The following is a 20,311-nucleotide window of genomic DNA, read 5'->3' on the forward strand; positions in this document are numbered from 1 at the left end:
TTCTTTTTGAAATAGATTTCAAAGAAACGAAAAGCGAAAACGGATCTTTTTGATACTTTTTCGTTTTGCGAATATTGCAATGCTACTAAGTTGGTACTTTTTTTTGTAATAAAGTACCTTTGGCTACTTTGTTTTAGTTACTTTCTAAACTATTTTGTTATAATTTTTATAAAATATTTTGTTATTTTTTCTTTAGTTAAATTATTTTCCTATATATTTGTTGTTATTTTTTTTTTAAATTTTACTTATTTTTATTAAAAATTTATAAAAAAAAAGAATTCAATTACAAATACATACATATAGTTTTTAATATATAGCAAAAAAAGAAATACCTACAATTAAATTATTATAATTTTCTATAAATTCTTAATTAATTTTAATTTAAATTAAATCCTTAAATAAACAGAATACAATTAAATATATAAATATAAATTATAATAAGTATAAGACTATTTTTGGTGACAAAAATTTAACATTGAATATTAGCTTATAAATAAATATATTATTGTCACAAAAAAACACAACAGTTTTATTTTGGGATTTTTACTTATTTTTCCTATAAATCTACTAGCTAAAAGAGTACAAATTAATAAATTACATAAAGGCACATTTGGAATGCTTTGGGAGTTAAAAAAAAACAATTTACACTTATTTTAAGTAAAAACTTACAGCTAACAATGGAACTTTAAAAACTTATAAGCTAAAGGCATAATCAATGATTTGAAAAGTTTTAAGGCAATTTAAATAAAAAACTTTACAAATCATTCTTCTAAGCTTTTTAAATTTAAGCTAAATTATTAAAACCTCTGCTGGGCTTTGAGCTTTAAAACTACTTTAAGGCACATTTGGAATGCATTCATTTGAAATTTACAATATTTGTTAAAAGAAAAACAAAAAATTTCTTAAACTAAACTTTTGGACAAGACTTTGGATTTTGTTGCTGGAATGCTAATCTAAAAATTACTAGTAAAATATTTAAAATTAAACAAAATAAAAAACTATATAACAAGAGAAATGCTTGGCACCGTCACCACATACTTTTTTTCCCCCTAAATAAACGTCTTGATCTCAAAATGGCCGACGGAAATGTTTAAACTTAAAATTCATTTCCTGTTGTTTGCGCTGTTGCCATCTTTTACGTATTTCCGTTAGAGTATGTTGATTATTAAACATTAACGGTGTTTTTTGATGTGCCAGCATTTCTTTTAATGCAAAAAAGGAGGCAATACATAATTGTGGGTAACTCCACCATTCTGTTGTTGTTGCTGCTGTTGTTGTTGTTGCTGTTGCTGCTGATGATGTGAAGGTGAGGATTCTTCACTTTTTATTTGCAAACCATTGTCCTCTTCCTGTGTGGCATTTGGTGTCGCAACACTTGTATAATTGTGTTGTTTCAGTACTGTTACACCATTATCATGCTGTTGCTGTGCAGCAGCATTCGTTTGCTGCTGTTGAGGATCACGACTTAAATGGCAAACAATTGTGCCATTTTCTTCTAAAGGATTTATACCTTGCGCTACACTACCACCAGCACTCACACTCATATATTTGGGTTCTGAGCCGTTTTGCTGATGCACCAATTGCACTGTGTTGACATCTTGCAAATGTGTAGCACCACCATTATCTTCACCACCCAACATGGGTGATTGTCCCATATAGGCGGAACCATCGTGTGTATGAAGTTTTTGTGTATCATCGGCTCCAGCACCAGCTGTTGTCATTTCTACACGTGTTGGTGAACCATATTCAAAGTGACGCATAGGAAAGATTTGTGATTCATGCACATATGTGCCATATTGACTGGTATAGGTGCCGTAGGGACTAGCCGCCGGCGAGAGTAGACTAAATTGTGGACTTAATTCATAGGGAGGCTGATAGCTGGTCCAGCTATCCATGCTACCGGGCGGTGTAACCGTTGTTGTTTGTGGAAATGTGGCAAAAGGTGCTGCCAGTGTGGTGTTCAAAGAGGAATTTGGCGGTGTACTAGTCTTAATATAACCTGTTTTACGTGGCGGCTCATGTTTACGCCATTTGGCACGACGATTTTGAAACCACACCTGTACTCTTGACTCACTCAAATTCAATTTAATGGCTAATTCTTCGCGGGCAAAGACATCAGGATAAGGAGCTCTTTCGAAGGCACGTTCTAACTCTTCTAATTGATAGGCAGTAAAGGTAGTTCTGAAAGGATGAAGAAAAGGAAATTTGTAAATGAAATTGTTCTGGAAAATATAAGCAAAAGCGGTATGAAGTAATCAAGGAATCATAAATATTGCATTTCTGCAGGTTTATAAAAATGCAGCCATAAAATCCTAAATTTGATCGGAAATCAATAAAACTAAACTTTGGGAAATAGGCAGCCTTACTGAGTTTCCATTTGAGAACGAATAGAATCTTATTCTTGATAAAATTATGAAGTTATTGTCTAATAGTAAGAGGGTCTTACTTTTAGCCGAAGCCGACGGCATCAACATTCATGTTGATTCATGACTATTGGATCTCCGCTCCAAACGACCCGATTCTCAATCGGCCAAAGATTTTCAACTCAGCAACAGCTGTATCAACCGGTTAGAACATTCAGTTACAGCCAACCTGTTACAACAACATTCCATTGATGACTCAATGTCGGATGACCTGTTATCGAAAGTGTTTCTTTCGATATCAGGTCAAGACAAAAACTATTCCGTTAGAGAAAACTTTAGAGTGCAATTTTGCAACAGCTTTAGACCGTCCGAATGATATGTGTGAATAGAGCCAACATACTGATACACAGCAAGTCAGATAACCTGTTATCGTGTTATCGCGAGTTTCAGGGAATTATAACTACTGATAACTACTGATAATTATATGCAAAATTCCATTTCAGTGATGGAAAAAGCACTCATAGATTGTTGGAGGGTTTCAACGATTAAGGCAACGTCTATTGGTAGCCTTATTGATAGAGCATTATAATATAGATGCGTATGCTAGAAGACTAATCTTCCATACAATAAATTCTTCTACAAGTTGTAATGACGAGAAGGAGAGCGTCGGAAATTGTACAAATCTTGACAACTGGACAACTTAAAAAATCGCAAACAATAATGATTGCAGTACTTGGAACTATCTGAAAAACTTTCGATTTCTAAAATATCAACAAAAGCAGTTCATGTTCTAAAATATAATCTAAAGTTTAATTCAAAAATTTCGAGACTTTTGAACTAAAACGATTATATTAGAATCAGTAGGCGATACTAAAGCCCTTTCACAACAACTCAACGTGACTGTCAAAACACACACACACACATTAAATCCTTTGTTTATTAATAATATACGAAATTAATAATTTCTCTAATTGTTTATAAAATCCTTACCTTGTCTTCTTTTTCTTTATGCCATTCGGATCACCCTTCTTTTTATCGTTTTTCTTGACAGCTGGTGGCGTATTATTATTGCTATTATTACTATTATTCGATACTGCGGCATTATTACTGCCCACTGAGTTGACACCATTAGTATTGACCCCATCGACAGTATGATGTGGAGGCGGCGAACAAATATCATCATGTTTACCTTTATTATTAAGTTTCATGCCATTCGTAAGACCCCCACCAGTGGGTGATGGGTTAAGATTATTAGATGATGAAGAGGACGAAGATAAACTATTGGTATTTGAATTTGTTGTAGAGATAACGGTTGATGAAGGACCGACAGCACCTAAGGAGGGCTGCAATAGACCCCCGTCGGTATTGCCATTGCTTGAGGAGTTGGTAGTGGTGGTGTTGATTAAACCATTAGTTGTTAACGACATATTATGTTGCTCATTAGAGCCGTTAATGAGTTCATGGCTGTGGTGGGGATTATGATGGGGACTGCCATAGATGTGAGATATATGTTGTGGCTGCTGCTGCTGATGATGATGATGATGGGGATCATAGTCCAATTTACCATTGGAATGTTGTTGCAGGACATGATGATGATAATCACTTAACATGCCACTGGGTGAATGATGTTGTTGTTGTTGTTGCTGATGGTGATGATGTTGCTGCTGCTGTTGATGGTGATGCAGATGACTGGGCATTTGTAGTTTATGATGATGTTGTTGTAAACCATTCGTTGTAGAAGGCGGTGGAGGAGAATATTGTTGATGATGTTCTAACTTTTGAGTACCACTAACATTTGTGGCTCCTGTTAGATATTCATATTTTTGTGTAGGTGAATAACAACCCATTTTTGTGACATATTCCATTTTTGCCTCATAATCGGGAGTAGAAGATTTGTAAGGATCCATTTTGGGTGAACCGGCCGATAATAAAGTTTGACAATCCGGCAAACGTTGCGAACACATATCCGAATTATTGCTCTGATGCATGACAGTAGCGCCAGGCGGTAAACTTAGCATTACCGAATGCATGCCATGTGCCACCGAGGTGGGTGTCAAGGGTTTACCATCCAAAGGACTTAAAGGTCCTGCAAAATCACTAAATATTCCATCTTCAAATGCTGAATGCTCCATGGTTTCAAACAATGCACATATACTTTTTTTCTTATAATTGTTTTAGTTAAAAAAAAAATATAGGAACTTTTTAAAATGTTTTTGGATTTAATTTTGTTTTTAAGTTTGCAAAAACTTTTAATTGAAAATTTCACACGTTTATTTAAGTAGTTTAATTTAATTGTTTTTGGTTTAATTTAAATGTTTCGTTCGTTTTGTAACTTAATCCGTTCATACTGTGTTTAATCAATGTGGCAGCGCGCGTAAAAATTAAATCAAATTCAATTAATTAAATTGATGATATTGGCGCACAAGTTGTGTGTTTATGTAAATTAATTAATTGCATTAAATTCAAACGCAAATAAATTTTTCACAATTACTAAAAATCCTCAACTATATTTAGTTGCTTTTAATATATATTTTTTTTCTTTACAGAATTCCTGTTTTTCTTTTCAAAGAAAGAAATCTTTTTTTTTTTAGTTTGCAAAAACACTTGTATTTTTTTATGATTATTTATTTTTTGATTATTATTTCAAAGTTAATAATAATACGTGTGCGACGTTGTTCTACGTTGAACACGAGGCCCTTAATTGAATCCGCAAACGGTGATGATTGTCTTTTTATACCCAATTTAGCTCGTTTGTGTTTTCCAATTTATTTCCACCAATCAGAAGACAGTAATGGCCGCTTACCCGCTGTCTTTATGCCTTAAGCATTATATTGTTGTTGTTGCTCTTGTGAGTGAGTGCATGTGTGTGTATATTTGCCGGCACTACAACAACCACGAATCAGCAATTGTTTATATATTGTGCTTTAATGTTTTACGAGAAAGTGAGATAGATGATCGTGTTGTGTGACTCTGTTGTATGACAACTGTTGTTTCATATGCTGGCTCGTGAGATTCTTGTGTTTGAACTCAAATAAAATCCTAGATAGTTTTATACTTCCTGCATTCTTGCAAATGTTTTCAAACCACTTTTTGTCGCATGTCTACGTTGATAACATTATGCCAGCATATTTAACAGATCCTGGGAAAAATATCCTTTGCTGTAAATTATGTTCTGTAATGTTAAAATGTGTTTTTTTTTATAATAAGCTTGATCGTTATTGAATGTATTTATGCTGGGGTGATCATTATACTCTTAAGAACGTGTGAGAAATTTAGTCAACTCTATGGAGTCAATGTAAGAAAAACAAAGAATAATAAGAGATTTACTATTGAAGATGTATCAATCTCCGTTTACTGTTAAATCAGAAGACATTCTACAAATTTTGTTTAACAATATAACCTGATATTAGGGAAAGTGGGGTTTAATGTTAATGTTTAAAGTTATGAGTGTTTTTATTTAAGAATTGCTTTTGTCGGTTAAAAGGGTTCTATTGATTCGGAAATAGCGCATAGATATGTATTTTGTAAACCAATGTACGATTTCTGGCAATAAGGCAAGTCTTTGGTACTTATGCACATAAGCGCAGAGACGTAAGTCTCGTGTGAACATAGTAAATCCTGAACATAGTTAATTGGTTATAAAGAAGGATATATGTTGCTTCAAATCCGAAGATATACATTAAAGCCTTCACTGGGAGTCATGGGAGTCGAACCAACGACCTTTGGTCGAATAGCCTACAATACTAACCACTAAAAGAAACCACACAAATCCTAAGTATAGCCAGAAAATGAAAGGAATAACGTTTATTCAAACCATCATACAACTCTAACATCCTACACTTTCATTTAGATATGCGAAAGGAATGAGTTTCTCATACTTTGGATTCATTTATTATCAACTTATTCCCAACATTTTGTCGCACAATCATTCCATTGATTGATTTTGTTGCCTCGACAACATTTACTGAAATATAAATTTCATCGGGCATTAGTCATTTACTCAATTTTCTGGACCATTTCCTGCGAACATTCGTCTTCTTTTCCGTGATATTTCAAGAAAATGTATTTTCAGTTATGTCCATATAAGTATAGAAGATATTTCTCCAATCCGTTTCTTCTTGTACCAAAACTCAGGGAATGATTCCTACTCATGCATTGTACTGGAATTAGGAAAATAGATTGTGGTATGAAGGTTAGTGGGAGTAGTGTTTGTGGACATTTGATTTAAACCTTTTATCATCGAACGTGACGGGGAATACTTTTGCAGAGATTTTTCATTCATATTGCGCCTCATTGCCCCCATCTCTAGAGGGCTTAGCCTATAAATGAATGAATAAGAATGACAGATATAGCTGTCATCGACAAAAGAGTAAATAGAATTGGAAGCTTGACATGGAAGGTCATTTATGAAGATAAGAAACAGAGCAGTGATAAGAATAGAGTTGACCTCGTTTTGGATAGCAAACTATAGCACTTTACACTGACATTAACTATAGCACTTTACACTGACATATCCTAAATTTTTTAATACGCCATGTATATAACTTAATAAAAGAAATTCTACACTGAAAGAAAAACCTTTGTAAATACTATGATATGTTTATGTATAGTAACAATTTTATAAATTATTGCAAAATATTAAATTCTCTTGAAAAAAATCCTTCTTTTGTTTAAAATTATTATGCCCCTATTAAATGATCTAAAAGAAAATCGCTATTTCAAAGGTCAATATTAAAAATAAAGCCCATATTTCACACAAACTCATTCACAGCGTACGACAAAAGTGAGAAAAGCGTTCCCTTAAACAAAAAACAAGGAAATGCAAACATATATTTAAATTATGTCCAGAAAAACTGAGTACCAGCATAACATAACAGAAACAAAATTCGGTGATCAATGCGCGACATTAATGAAAGCGTGACACGCGCTAATAAAATTGATCACAAATAACACTAACAGACGAGAACAACTCATCCCTTAAATATGTATAAGGAAAAGGTAAAGAGAATCCTTGACAGATACTATGTTAAATAGCAGTAGACTTTTTTCTTTTGAGAGTATCGAGAGTATGAGTATGTATGATGTTGGCAACAACACGTGTCCCACATGAGAACAAATGTCGTTCGGTAGTGTTGAAGTATTTAAATAAAATGTTTTAAAAATTTATAACTAATCGAGGTATAAATATTTTTCAAAACATTTATGATAGAATAGCAAATATTTTTTTAAGTGATCTATTTTTTGCCAAACCTATACGGATGATGCCAAGCTTCTTAGCTGTTGAATGTGTTTTAGTGATGATTGTAAACGCCAATTTTTTGTGACTGAATGCATAATGTGGTCCTGCCACATAGTTATTGAGTCGTTCGTCTGTCCTTTGTACATCTATGTAAACCTTGTAATCAAAGTATAGGTTGTAAACTATAGACTAGACTATAGACTAGACTATAGACTAGAATATAGACTAGACAATAGACTAGACTATAGACTAGACTATAGACTATACTATAGACTATACTATAGACTAGACTATAGACTAGACTATAGACTAGACTATAGACTAGACTATAGACTAGACTATAGACTAGACTATAGACTAGACTATAGACTAGACTATAGACTAGATTATAGACTAGTCTATAGACTAGACTAAAGACTAGACTAAAGACTAGACTATAGACCAGACTATATACTAGACTATAGACTAGAATACTAGTACAGACTAGAGTATAGTCTAGATTATAGACTAGAGTATAGTCTAGACTATAGACTAGAATTATGTCTAGACTAAAGTATAGTCTAGACTAAAGTATAGTTTAGACTATAGACTAAAGTATAGTCTAGACTATAGACTAGAGTATAATCTAGACTATAGACTTGAGTATAATCTAGACTATAGACTAGAGTATAATCTAGACTATAGACTAGACTATAGACTATATCCTAGTCTATAGTCTAGACTATAGACTACACTATAGAATATACTGTGGACTACACTATAGAATATACTGTAGACTAGACTATATACTACACTATATATTAGATTTAGACTAGAATAGACTGATGACTAGACTATAGAATAGACTATAGACTAGACTATTGACTAGACTATAGACTAGACTATAGACTAGACTATAGACTAGACTATAGACTAGACTATATACTAGACTATAGACTATACTTAATACTAGTCTAGTGATTAGATTTTACACTTAAATATATCAGGCTATCGTTTTGGACCTAAAGTTGTTGGGCGACTAAAATATTTTAATAAAAATAAAGTAATATCAAGTTTTTGCATCCCCTACCTTAGAAAGAATAATATGTAGAAGAACGATATTTAAAATTGTAAAGTTGTTTAAAGTAAATGAATGTTGATCGTTGAATGGATGATTGGATGGGAGGAACAACATTGTGTAACTTCATTTGAACACTAAATGATATATCATTCTAACAATTTACAATAAAACAACTGTATCTTGCTAACATTTGTACGTAAGAGTTTTGTTGTTTTTAGTTTTGATATGTTATTTTCAAATGATCTTTGGACAAACTATTTTTTCAGTTTTCCTCTATTTTCACTTGTTTTTTGTGTTTTTTTTGTTTTTGTTTGTATAGACAATCAACGATTGAACTCGGTGACAGTAAAAGTACTGAATAATTTTAAATAAATGTATTTTTATAGCGATGTTCAGAATGTTTGGTTTTTTTCATATACAATAGCTTTATACAAAAAAATAAAAAAATATATATTCAAACATGGCGTATTTAATGGCTGATTTTAAGTATCACTTGCACAGTTTTATGCCAGTCAGAGCCATTCATTCATTTCGTTCAAGATATTGCTCACATACCCATGCTATTGCTGTAAATGTGTTAGTAGAGAGCCCTATATGGATATTTACTACCACAGAGGCAATCAATTAAGCTTCGTTAAGATCAATTTAAAATCCCGCATAAAATAACAAATAGTTTTGTTGTCTTGAAAAAAATATATATATTTTATAAATTTTTTTGTTGTTTATTTTATTTTTAACAACCATACAATGTTTAGACTGAGCATCTTTTAGATAGAGTGCCCCCTTATATGAACGGAGATCACAACTAAAACTGTCCGTTGGTTGTACTTCTATGAAAGACATAAAACAACCCACAAAATAGTCAACAACAACAGTAAGTATACGACTATAGTCGTCAATTTGGTATGTCGTTCAACATTCAGTAGTTTCATTTGCGTTTTTCTCCACTTATTCATTTTACAGTCACTCTGTCATTCCGTCATCTGTAGTGATCTTGTTAAAAAAAGCGACCCCTTATGACGTTCTTGACGTTCAAAGCAGAAAAATAAAAATTGTTTTTCAGTTTTTCTAGCGATTATAGTCAATAGCCATAATGTCATTGATGATGGTGATAACATAGTATTATTACTAGTATGCACGGTGGGCGGTTTTGTACCTTAAGTACAACTACATAAGATCCCACTATCAAAATCATATAGACTAGACTATGGACAAGACTATAGACTAGACTATGGACAAGACTATAGACTAGACTATGGACAAGACTATAGACTAGATTATAGACTAGACTATAGTCTAGACTATAGACTAGACTATAGTCTAGACTATAGTCTAGACTATAGTCTAGACTATAGACTAGACTATAGACTAGACTATAGACTAGACTATAGACTAGACTATAGACTAGACTATAGACTAGACTATACCCTAGACTATAGACTAGACTATAGACTAGACTATAGACTAGACTATAGACTAGACTATAGACTAGACTATAGACTAGACTATAGACTAGACTATAGACTAGACTATAGACTAGACTATAGACTAGACTATAGACTAGACTATAGACTAGACTATAGACTATAGACTAGACTATATAGACTAGACTATAGACTAGACTATAGACTAGACTATAGACTAGACTATAGACTAGACTATAGACTAGACTATAGACTAGACTATAGACTAGACTATAGACTAGACTATAGACTAGACTATAGACTAGACTATAGACTAGACTATAGACTAGACTATAGACTAGACTATAGACTAGACTATAGACTAGACTATAGACTAGACTATAGACTAGACTATAGACTAGACTATAGACTAGACTATAGACTAGACTATAGACTAGACTATAGACTAGACTATAGACTAGACTATAGACTAGACTATAGACTAGACTATAGACTAGACTATAGACTAGACTATAGACTAGACTATAGACTAGACTATAGACTAGACTATAGACTACACTATAGACTAGACTATAGACTAGACTATAGACTACACTATAGACTAGACTATAGACTAGACTATAGACTAGACTATAGACTAGACTATAGACTAGACTATAGACTAGACTATAGACTAGACTATAGACTAGACTATAGACTAGACTATAGACTAGACTATAGACTAGACTATAGACTAGACTATAGACTAGACTATAGACTAGACTATAGACTAGACTATAGACTAGACTATAGACTAGACTATAGACTAGACTATAGACTAGACTATAGACTAGACTATAGACTAGACTATAGACTAGACTATAGACTAGACTATAGACTAGACTATAGACTAGACTATAGACTAGACTATAGACTAGACTATATACTAGACTATAGACTAGACTATAGACTAGACTATAGACTAGACTATAGACTAGACTATAGACTAGACTATTGACTATACTATAGACTAGACTATAGACTAGGCTATAAACTAGGCTATAAACTAGGCTATAAACTAGGCTATAGACTAGGCTTTAGACCAGAATATAGACTGGAATGTAGACTGGTCTATAGACTAGACTATGTGTTCTACTCGCATGTCTATTGAGATTTTGCATTTAAAATTGCTGAGCCTCGCTTTTGCAGAAAATATGGAGACGGAGAGCTGTTTTTCTTCATCTTGGGTTTGTTCTCTGTATTCCTCAGAAGATCGTCTTTGCTTCAGATATTAAGAGAGAATATCAGATTCTCTTTTGAAGTTTCCTAGAATTCATTTAAATATAATTTTCTTGTCAGATCCTTTGTGGGATTTGTTCTGGTAATGCTGAGGATTCAGTTTCTGAACCTGTATTTAAAAGATGATGATATTACTTTCACAACGACACTTGGTTCGCAAGTAGATCAACTCTAGCAGTCGCTATATGTACAGGTTCCCAAATAACTGTCGATATGGCTCCACTGTATTAGTTTGACAATAATGTGTGTAGCAAGCAACCAGCAAATATTTTATAGAATTTTGTCTTTTTATCGCTCTTAAATAAAAGAAGTTACAATAAGAAGAGTAGTGAATACAAAGGCACATGTGCGTTATAAATTGAAATGAATCTATGAATCGTTTCTGTGAAATTATTTCACTAAATTGTTGGTAGTTTTTTATTATTTTTTTTTTTTTTTGGTTGAGATTCACATGAATCTATATTAAGCTGGCACTCATTTGTATTAAGATTTACTCATAATTATTAGTCCAAATTTCAACAATAATTTAAAAAAATAGTTAATTTAGAAATCTTCCAAATTGTTCGTTTCAACAGCTGATCATAAAACTTAAAAAGACTCTATGTCAACCAGCTTCATTTCATGATTACATGATCGTTTTCTGAGGTCGCTATTAAGAATTTTGTAAATAAATTGGAGACGACGAGTATGTTATAAAAAGGAAATCTGCCTTTTCACAAGAATGACGACATATTGGACGTTTCTGTTCGCATGGTGGAAACAGAAATTGCCGGGAACTGTCAGAGCTTAGTTCCTCCTGGGGCCATGTTACCTAGATAAAAGACGTCATCTTGGTCTTATTGCAATCCCGGGGAAAAGAGGTGGTCTAGTCTGCCTCTAGTCACTTCACTCCTCGGACATTCCATGATTTGACATGAGGTCAAACTAGCGAACCACATAATTTGGTACTACGTGTGACCAGTTGCCCGAGGGATCCACGTAGTGGCTGAAGAAGACTGATGAGCGGTAAAGTCTATATTTCGGTATATTTCAATGCTGTTGTCAATGACAACAGATATACTACAGAGTAGAGACTTGCGTTGGAAATGTATTGGTGTTAAATGTATAAGATACAGGATAAACGAAGGGGTAAACGGGTCTTGCTACCCGGAATACCTAGAATGAGTGTGTCGGATGAAATATGATGGATTAAAGATATCTTAAAGTATATTTTCGCGTGTTCTAGCAAACTTTTTAATGACGAACATTAGAACCAAACTGCTCAAAAGTTCGATGGCAGTTTGATTCAATGTCCATTTTCCTTCCTTGTCCAGATATCTTCAGAGAAAACTCTGTTCATACCAGATTTACCTCAGTGTTTTCTCTGTGAATGAGAACAAAGTCATTGACTTATTTCATAGATTTGAACTTCGGTCTACCGGTTGCGTCTCTACGTTCTGTTGCCGAGGTCATCTAATGTGGTTCTAAACGAAAGTCATGTTTTTGTATCTCGGAAGTTAAGCAACGGAGAAGTACAATGAGCAAAATGTATGTTAACTGGACCTTAATTGTCACCGGCGTGTAAGAAGCACAATGGGGCGGTGGTAAGTCATCACAGAAGCTCACCCAGTAGTTGAAAAATATCACAGTGCAATAAGCCCTTCCGTATTTATTTGTCAGAACTTAGTCTTAGATAGAAGATTGTGTTCAAGAAGAATCTCTTGTTTCATGTATGGCTCTTAACTGAAAGACAAAACGATTCTGGGAATCTACAAAATGGAAATAATCAGAATTCTGTGCCGGGAAGCTGGAGCAAACATATTTATAGAAATAAAAAGCGTGCATTGCAAGGTATTTGAAGACCTTGCGAGTGTTGTTATTCCACTTTTGTATTTCGTGATTGCAATTTCTTTTATTTCTAAGGTCTAAGAGTAGAATTACAATCTTGCGGAATACGAATTTTTTTCCTTTTATATTTATAGTTGCCATGACATTCATATTTTCTATAAACAAAAACCATGTGTTAAATATTTTTCTGTGAATGCCAAAGAAGAAGAAGGCAATAATAAAGTGGCTACAAATTCGCAACCGCTGCTGCCGCGGTATTTTTCCTTGGAAGCAGAAAACTCAACTGCATCCGCAGGTTTTTATCTCTACTCTAAGGCATTTGTATTTTGATACAAAATTTAGACTTTATATTTAAAAAAAAAAAGACCAAACAATTATGAAGCCGTCTAATACTCATATGCTTTTAAGATTTCGAAATCATTTCCACGTTTTGAATAGCACTCTGTACAGTTTATACACTAAAGTTTATTTTTCTTTCCTTATTTCGAAATCATTTAAAGTAATTGCTATCTACTTAAGAAAGATTTATATGTAAATAAAAATGTTTCCTAAAACCTTAAAAATCAATTGAACTTTTTTTCTGCAAAAAAAAAAAAGTTACCTTTGAACCGAAATGAAAACACTGTAGATTTGTTAGTAAAACTATAAAAATGATCACCCCTGTCGTCAATAAAAGTGAAAATTTTGTTCTCTTGAAATTTTCATTTCCCTCGAAGCGAACATTGCTATCGCGAACTTGTTGTGAACAATTCATTCACAATAGTTGATTTTGTATGGAACAGCTGTTCAATGTTTACAAAATTTTATCAACAAATTTCACAACAGGGAAATTTTTTTCACGGCAAAAATTTTAATGAAAATATGATATAAGTGTTCTATACAATGATCAGTTTAGGAGCGATCATGCACAATTTACGAAAACTAAACATTAAGTTAATGTATCCTTATTGGCATAGAAATCTCTTCTTTGCACCCATATAATTTACACTCATATTAAAGAGAAAAATATTTTCTTTGACAGGATCCTTGAACTCTCTTATAGTAACATCATAATATCTTCTGTTAATGTCTTGATCCTTGATATCTAAAATGTCACTATAACTTATTAGTTTATTCTTAATTAATCTAAAATCCCTCCTTTTAGCCCATATCATTTACAGTCCTTTTTTAAAGAGAACCCTTGAACTCTGCTAACTTAATTTTATCACAACATTTTCTTTATAAAGTCTTGATCTTTGATATCCTTGAGAAGTTGAAAAGTCTATAAAACGCCATAAACGTAATAATACACAAATTATAGGGGCAATAAAATGCAAAATATTAACAATTATTCAATACACCCTAAAAAAAAATTCATTTTTGTTGGGAATCAAATAAACAACAACCCACTTCACTCACTCACCACCACCAAACCCAAATACAAACTTGTGTACTAAATGCAATTCTCTCATTATTATCCCATTGATAATGAAGATCAAGGCTTGCGTGTGAGTTAAAAAATTTCTTTTGACCCGCATTAACGAACCTGTGACTTTTCAAAAAAAAAAAAATAATAAGAATAAAACAAGACTTATATAGTGCGAGTTTTATATTTTTTGTTGTTGTTTTTCAATTCTTTTGATAAAAACAGATATTTGACAAGTAACCGCGCTAAATAATGTTCGTATTGAATGTTTTACGGTTTTCTGTGTTTTTGGGGAAAATTTCTTTATTTAACTTTTTTATGGGAAAAAGTAATGATTTCTTTTCCTAGGGTGTGCTCGTTGGAATCTTATGTGAAATATTTTTGCAGTTATTGCTTTTTGAATGAATGAAATGAAAATGCGGGAATTATAGGATTAAATTGTAGTAAAATTTTGGGTTTCCATTAAAAAATAGAGATTTTCGTAGGAATTAAAAGTGATCACAGATTTCACTTGTTTATGCTGTATATCTTATAGTTTTCGAGAAAAACGGACTTTTATGTTTTTACTGAAAATATCGGTTTTTAATATGAAATAAAAGTGATCACAGATTTCACTTGTTTTTGCTGTATCTCTTATAGTTTTCGAGAAAAAACGGACTTTTATGTTTCCACTCAAAATATCGGTTTTTGGTATGAAATAAAAGTGATCACAGATTTCACTTGTTTTTGCTGTATCTCTTATAGTTTTCGAGAAAAACGGACTTTTATGTTTTCACTCAAAATATTGTTTTTGCTGTATCTCTTATAGTTTTCGAGAAAAACGCATTTTTATGTTTTCGAGAAAAAATATAGGTTTTTAGTATGAAATAAAAATGATCACAGATTTCACTTGTTCTTGCTGTATCTCTTATAGATTACGCTTGTTTTTGCTGTATCTCTTATAGTTTTCGAGAAAAACGGACTTTTATGTTTTCACTCAAAATATCGGTTTTTAGTATGAAATAAAAGTGATCTCAGATTTCACTTGTTTTTGCTGTATCTCTTATAGTTTTCGAGAAAAACGGACTTTTATGTTTTCACTTAAAATATCGGTTTTTAGTATGAAATAAAAGTGATCACAGATTTCACTTGTTTTTGCTGTATCTCTTATAGTTTTCAAGAAAAACGCACTTTTATGTTTTCACTCAAAATATCGGTTTTTAGTATGAAATAAAAGTAATCACAGATTTCACTTGTTTTTGCTGTATCTCTTATAGTCTTCGAGAAAAACGGACTTTTATGTTTTCACTCAAAATATCGGTTTTTAGTATAAAATAAAAATGATCACAGATTTCGCTTGTTTTTGCTGTATCTCTTATAGTTTTCGAGAAAAACGGACTTTTATGTTTTCGCTCAATATTTCGGTTTTTAGTATGAAATAAAAGTGGTCACATATTTCACTTGTTTTTGCTGAATCTCTTATAGTTTTCAAGAAAAACGGACTTTTATGTTTTCACTCAAAATATCGGTTTTTAGTATGAAATAAAAGTGATCTCAGATTTCGCTTGTTTTTGCTGTATCTCTTATAGTTTGTCAGAAGAACTGAGTTTTATGTTTTCACTTAAAATATCGGTTTTTAGTATGAAATAAAAGTGATCACAGATTTCGCTTGTTTTTGAGTGAAAACATAAAGGTCCGTTTTTCTCGAAAACTATAAGAGATACAGCAAAAACAAGTGAAATCTGTGATCACTTTTATTTCATACTAAAAAGCGATATTTTGATTGAAAACATAAAAATGCGTTTTTCTCGAAAACTATAAGAGATACAGCAAAAACAAGCGAAATCTGTGATCACTTTTATTTCATACTAAAAACCGATATTTTAAGTGAAAACATAAAACTCAGTTCTTCTGACAAACTGTGATCACTTTTATTTCATACTAAAAACCGATATTTTGAGTGAAAACATAAAAATGCGTTTTTCTTGAAAACTATAAGAGATACAGCAAAAACAAGTGAAATCTGTGATCACTTTCATTTTATACTAAAAACCGATATTTTGTGTGAAAACATAAAAGTCCGTTTTTCTCGAAAACTATAAGAGATACAGCAAAAACAAGTGAAATCTGTGATCACTTTTATTTCATACTAAAAACCGATATTTTGAGTGAAAACATAAAATTCCGTTTTTCTCGAAAACTATAAGAGATACAGCAAAAACAAGTGAAATCTGTGATCACTTTTATTTCATACTAAAAAGCGATATTTTGAGTGAAAACATAAAAATGCGTTTTTCTCGAAAACTATAAGAGATACAGCAAAAACAAGCGAAATCTGTGATCACTTTTATTTCATACTAAAAACCGATATTTTGAGTGAAAACATAAAAGTCCGTTTTTCTCGAAAACTATAAGAGATACACCAAAAACAAGCGAAATCCGTGATCACTTTTATTTCATACTAAAAACCAATATTTTGAGTGAAAACAAAAAAATGCGTTTTTCTCGAAAACTATAAGAGATACAGCAAAAACAAGTGAAATCTGTGATCACTTTTATATCATACTAAAAACCGATATTTTGAGTGAAAACATAAAATTCCGTTTTTCTTGAAAACTATAAGAGATACAGCAAAAACAAGTGAAATCTGTGATCACTTTTATTTCATACTAAAAACCGAAATATTGAGTGAAAACATAAAAGTCCGTTTTTCTCGAAAACTATAAGAGATACAGCAAAAACAAGTAAAATCTGTGATCACTTTTATTTTATACTAAAAACCGATATTTTAAGTGAAAACATAGAAGTCCGTTTTTCTCGAAAACTATAAGAGATACAGCAAAAACAAGTGAAATCTGTGATCACTTTTATTTCATACTAAAAACCGAAATATTTTGCTTGTTTTTACAGCAAAAACAAGTGAAATCTGTGATCACTTTTATTTCATACTAAAAACCGATATTTTGAGTGAAAACATAAAAGTCCGTTTTTCTCGAAAACTATAAGAGATACAGCAAAAACAAGTGAAATCTGTGATCACTTTTATTTCATACTAAAAACCGAAATATTGAGCGAAAACATAAAAGTCCGTTTTTCTCGAAAACTATAAGAGATACAGCAAAAACAAGTGATATCTGTGATCACTTTTATTTCATACTAAAAACCGAAATATTGAGTGAAAACATAAAGGTCCGTTTTTCTCGAAAACTATAAGAGATACAGCAAAAACAAGTGAAATCTGTGATCACTTTTATTTCATACTAAAAACCGAAATATTGAGTGAAAACATAAAAGTCCGTTTTTCTCGAAAACTATAAGAGATACAGCAAAAACAAGTAAAATCTGTGATCACTTTTATTTCATACTAAAAACCGATATTTTGAGTAAAAACATAAAAGTCCGTTTTTCTCGAAAACTATAAGAGATATAGCAAAACCAAGTAAAATCTGTGATCACTTTTATTTCATACTAAAAACCGATATTTTGAATGAAAACATAAAGGTCCGCTTTTCTCGATAACTATAAGAGATACAGCAAAAACAAGTGAAATCTGTGATCATTTTTATTTCATACTAAAAACCGAAATATTGAGTGAAAACATAATAATGCGTTTTTCTTGAAAACTATAAGAGATACAGCAAAAACAAGTGAAATCTGTGATCATTTTTATTTCATACTAAAAACCGAAATATTGAGTGAAAACATAAAAGTCCGTTTTTCTCGAAAACTATAAGAGATACAGCAAAAACAAGTAAAATCTGTGATCACTTTTATTTCATACTAAAAGCCGAAATATTGAGTGAAAACATAAAAGTCTGTTTTTCTCGAAAACTATAAGAGATGCAGCAAAAACAAGTGATATCTGTGATCACTTTTATTTCATACTAAAAACCTATATTTTTTCTCGAAAACTATAAGAGATACAGCAAAACCAAGTGAAATCTGTGATCACTTTTATTTCATACTAAAAACCGATATTTTAAGTGAAAACATATCTCTTAAACATAAAAGTAAAAGTCGTTTTCGAGAAAAACGGACTTTTATGTTTTCACTCCAAATATCGGTTTTTAGTATCACAGATTTCGCTTGTTTTTGCTGTATCTCTTATAGTTTTCGAGAAAAACGCACTTTTATGTTTTCACTCAAAATATCGGTTTTTGGTATGAAATAAAAGTGATCACAGATTTCGCTTGTTTTTGCTTTATCTCTTATAGTTTTCAAGAATAATGCATTTTTATGTTTTCATTCAAAATATCGGTTTTTAGTATGAAATAAAAGTGATCACAGATTTCGCTTGTTTTTCCTGTATCTCTTATAATTTTCAAGAAAAACGCACTTTTATGTTTTCACTCAAAATATCGGTTTTTGGTATGAAATAAAAATGATCACAGATTTCACTTGTTTTTGCTGTATCTCTTATAGTTTTCGAGAAAAACGCACTTTTATGTTTTCACTCCAAATATCGGTTTTTAGTATCACAGATTTTGTTTGTTTTTGCTGTATCTCTTATAGTTTTCGAGAAAAACGCACTTTTATGTTTTCACTCAAAAATCGGTTTTTGGTATGAAATAAAAGTGATCACAGATTTCGCTTGTTTTTGCTGTATCTCTTATAGTTTTCGAGAAAAACGGACTTTTATGTTTTCACTTAAAATATCGGTTTTAGTATGAAAAAAAAGTGATCACAGATTTCGCTTGTTTTTGGTGTATCTCTTATAGTTTTCGAGAAAAACGGACTTGTATGTTTTCACTCAAAATATCGGTTTTTAGTATGAAATAAAAGTGATCACAGATTTCACTTGTTTTTGCTGTATCTCTTATAGGTTTCGAGAAAAACAGACTTTTGTGTTAAAAAAAAAAAATTGGAAAATCTGCAGTGATTCATAATTTTCAGAGGGTGAAATTCGGCACCTGTATTATATGTATAAATTATAAGCTTGTTTACAAGCAAATCATTAATTTTGCACTCGAAAATGTACTCATATTAACTACTACTACACTGTAAATAATATATACATATATTTAAAAATAACATTTTTTAAGATTTTGCGTATCAAAATTATTATTTGTTATTTTGAAAAGTGCATTTCACTTGCACACATACTTGTGTAAAATGTACAGTCTTTTTGTATACATATAGAACTCAAACAGTTACAATCAATTAAGATTCATTAAAATCAATTTAAAATGTCCCGCATCACATAATGTTTGACGAAGTCTACATGTTTTGGAATTTGTTTTTTTTTTACTGTTATGATGATGTTTTTTTCACTTGAATTATTTTTTTATGTAGAACAAATGTTTGATTTTGTTTTTTATGTATAAAATTTTTTGTTCTTTTTAAATTATAATATAAAGCTAAAGCCATAAAGATAGTTGCCGATGATTTTTTTAGAGTTGAAAAGAAAATAACTAAACTATTTGAAATGAAGAAATGTGATCAACATCAAAGTTATGAATATCATTAATGCATAAGTATGTATTATTTTTGCGTGTAATATAGAAAATTTATTCAATACATATTTATTATGATAAGTGCCTTAAATCGGCTGTACCTACATATAATATTTACAACTTTAACTGAATTAAACAGAACTGAACACGAAATGAACTTGAACTAAACTAGAACTGAACTAGAATTGAACTAGAACTGAACTAGAACTGAACTAGAACTGAACTAGAACTGAACTAGAACTGAACTTGAACTGAACTTGAACTGAACTAGAACTGAACTAGA

At 31.6% G+C, this 20,311-nt stretch overlaps 1 protein-coding gene across 1 annotated transcript; it reads right to left on the reverse strand.

The window, feature by feature from the left end:
* Nucleotides 1-546: 546 nt before the first annotated feature.
* On the reverse strand, nucleotides 547-5,535 carry LOC111688206 (homeotic protein deformed). The gene is made up of 2 exons (XM_023450690.2): nucleotides 3,354-5,535; nucleotides 547-2,181 (listed from the first exon to the last, which is right to left on the reverse strand). The coding sequence occupies exons 1-2, from the start codon at nucleotides 4,493-4,495 to the stop codon at nucleotides 1,206-1,208; spliced, it is 2,118 nt and encodes a 705-aa protein (XP_023306458.2). The 5' UTR covers nucleotides 4,496-5,535; the 3' UTR covers nucleotides 547-1,205.
* Nucleotides 5,536-20,311: the final 14,776 nt, after the last annotated feature.

Source organism: Lucilia cuprina, chromosome 4 (genome assembly GCF_022045245.1).
Source record: "Lucilia cuprina isolate Lc7/37 chromosome 4, ASM2204524v1, whole genome shotgun sequence".
Classification (NCBI taxonomy): Eukaryota; Metazoa; Arthropoda; class Insecta; order Diptera; family Calliphoridae; genus Lucilia; species Lucilia cuprina.

Excerpts from the sequence above, each read along its gene's own strand:
- LOC111688206 (XM_023450690.2), bottom strand. The coding sequence starts at position 4,495 with ATGGAGCATTCAGCATTTGAAGATGGAATATTTAGTGATTTTGCAGGA. Across the intron at positions 2,182-3,353 it reads ATAAAGAAAAAGAAGACAAG|AACTACCTTTACTGCCTATC; the intron begins GTAAGGATTTTA and ends TCATCCTTTCAG.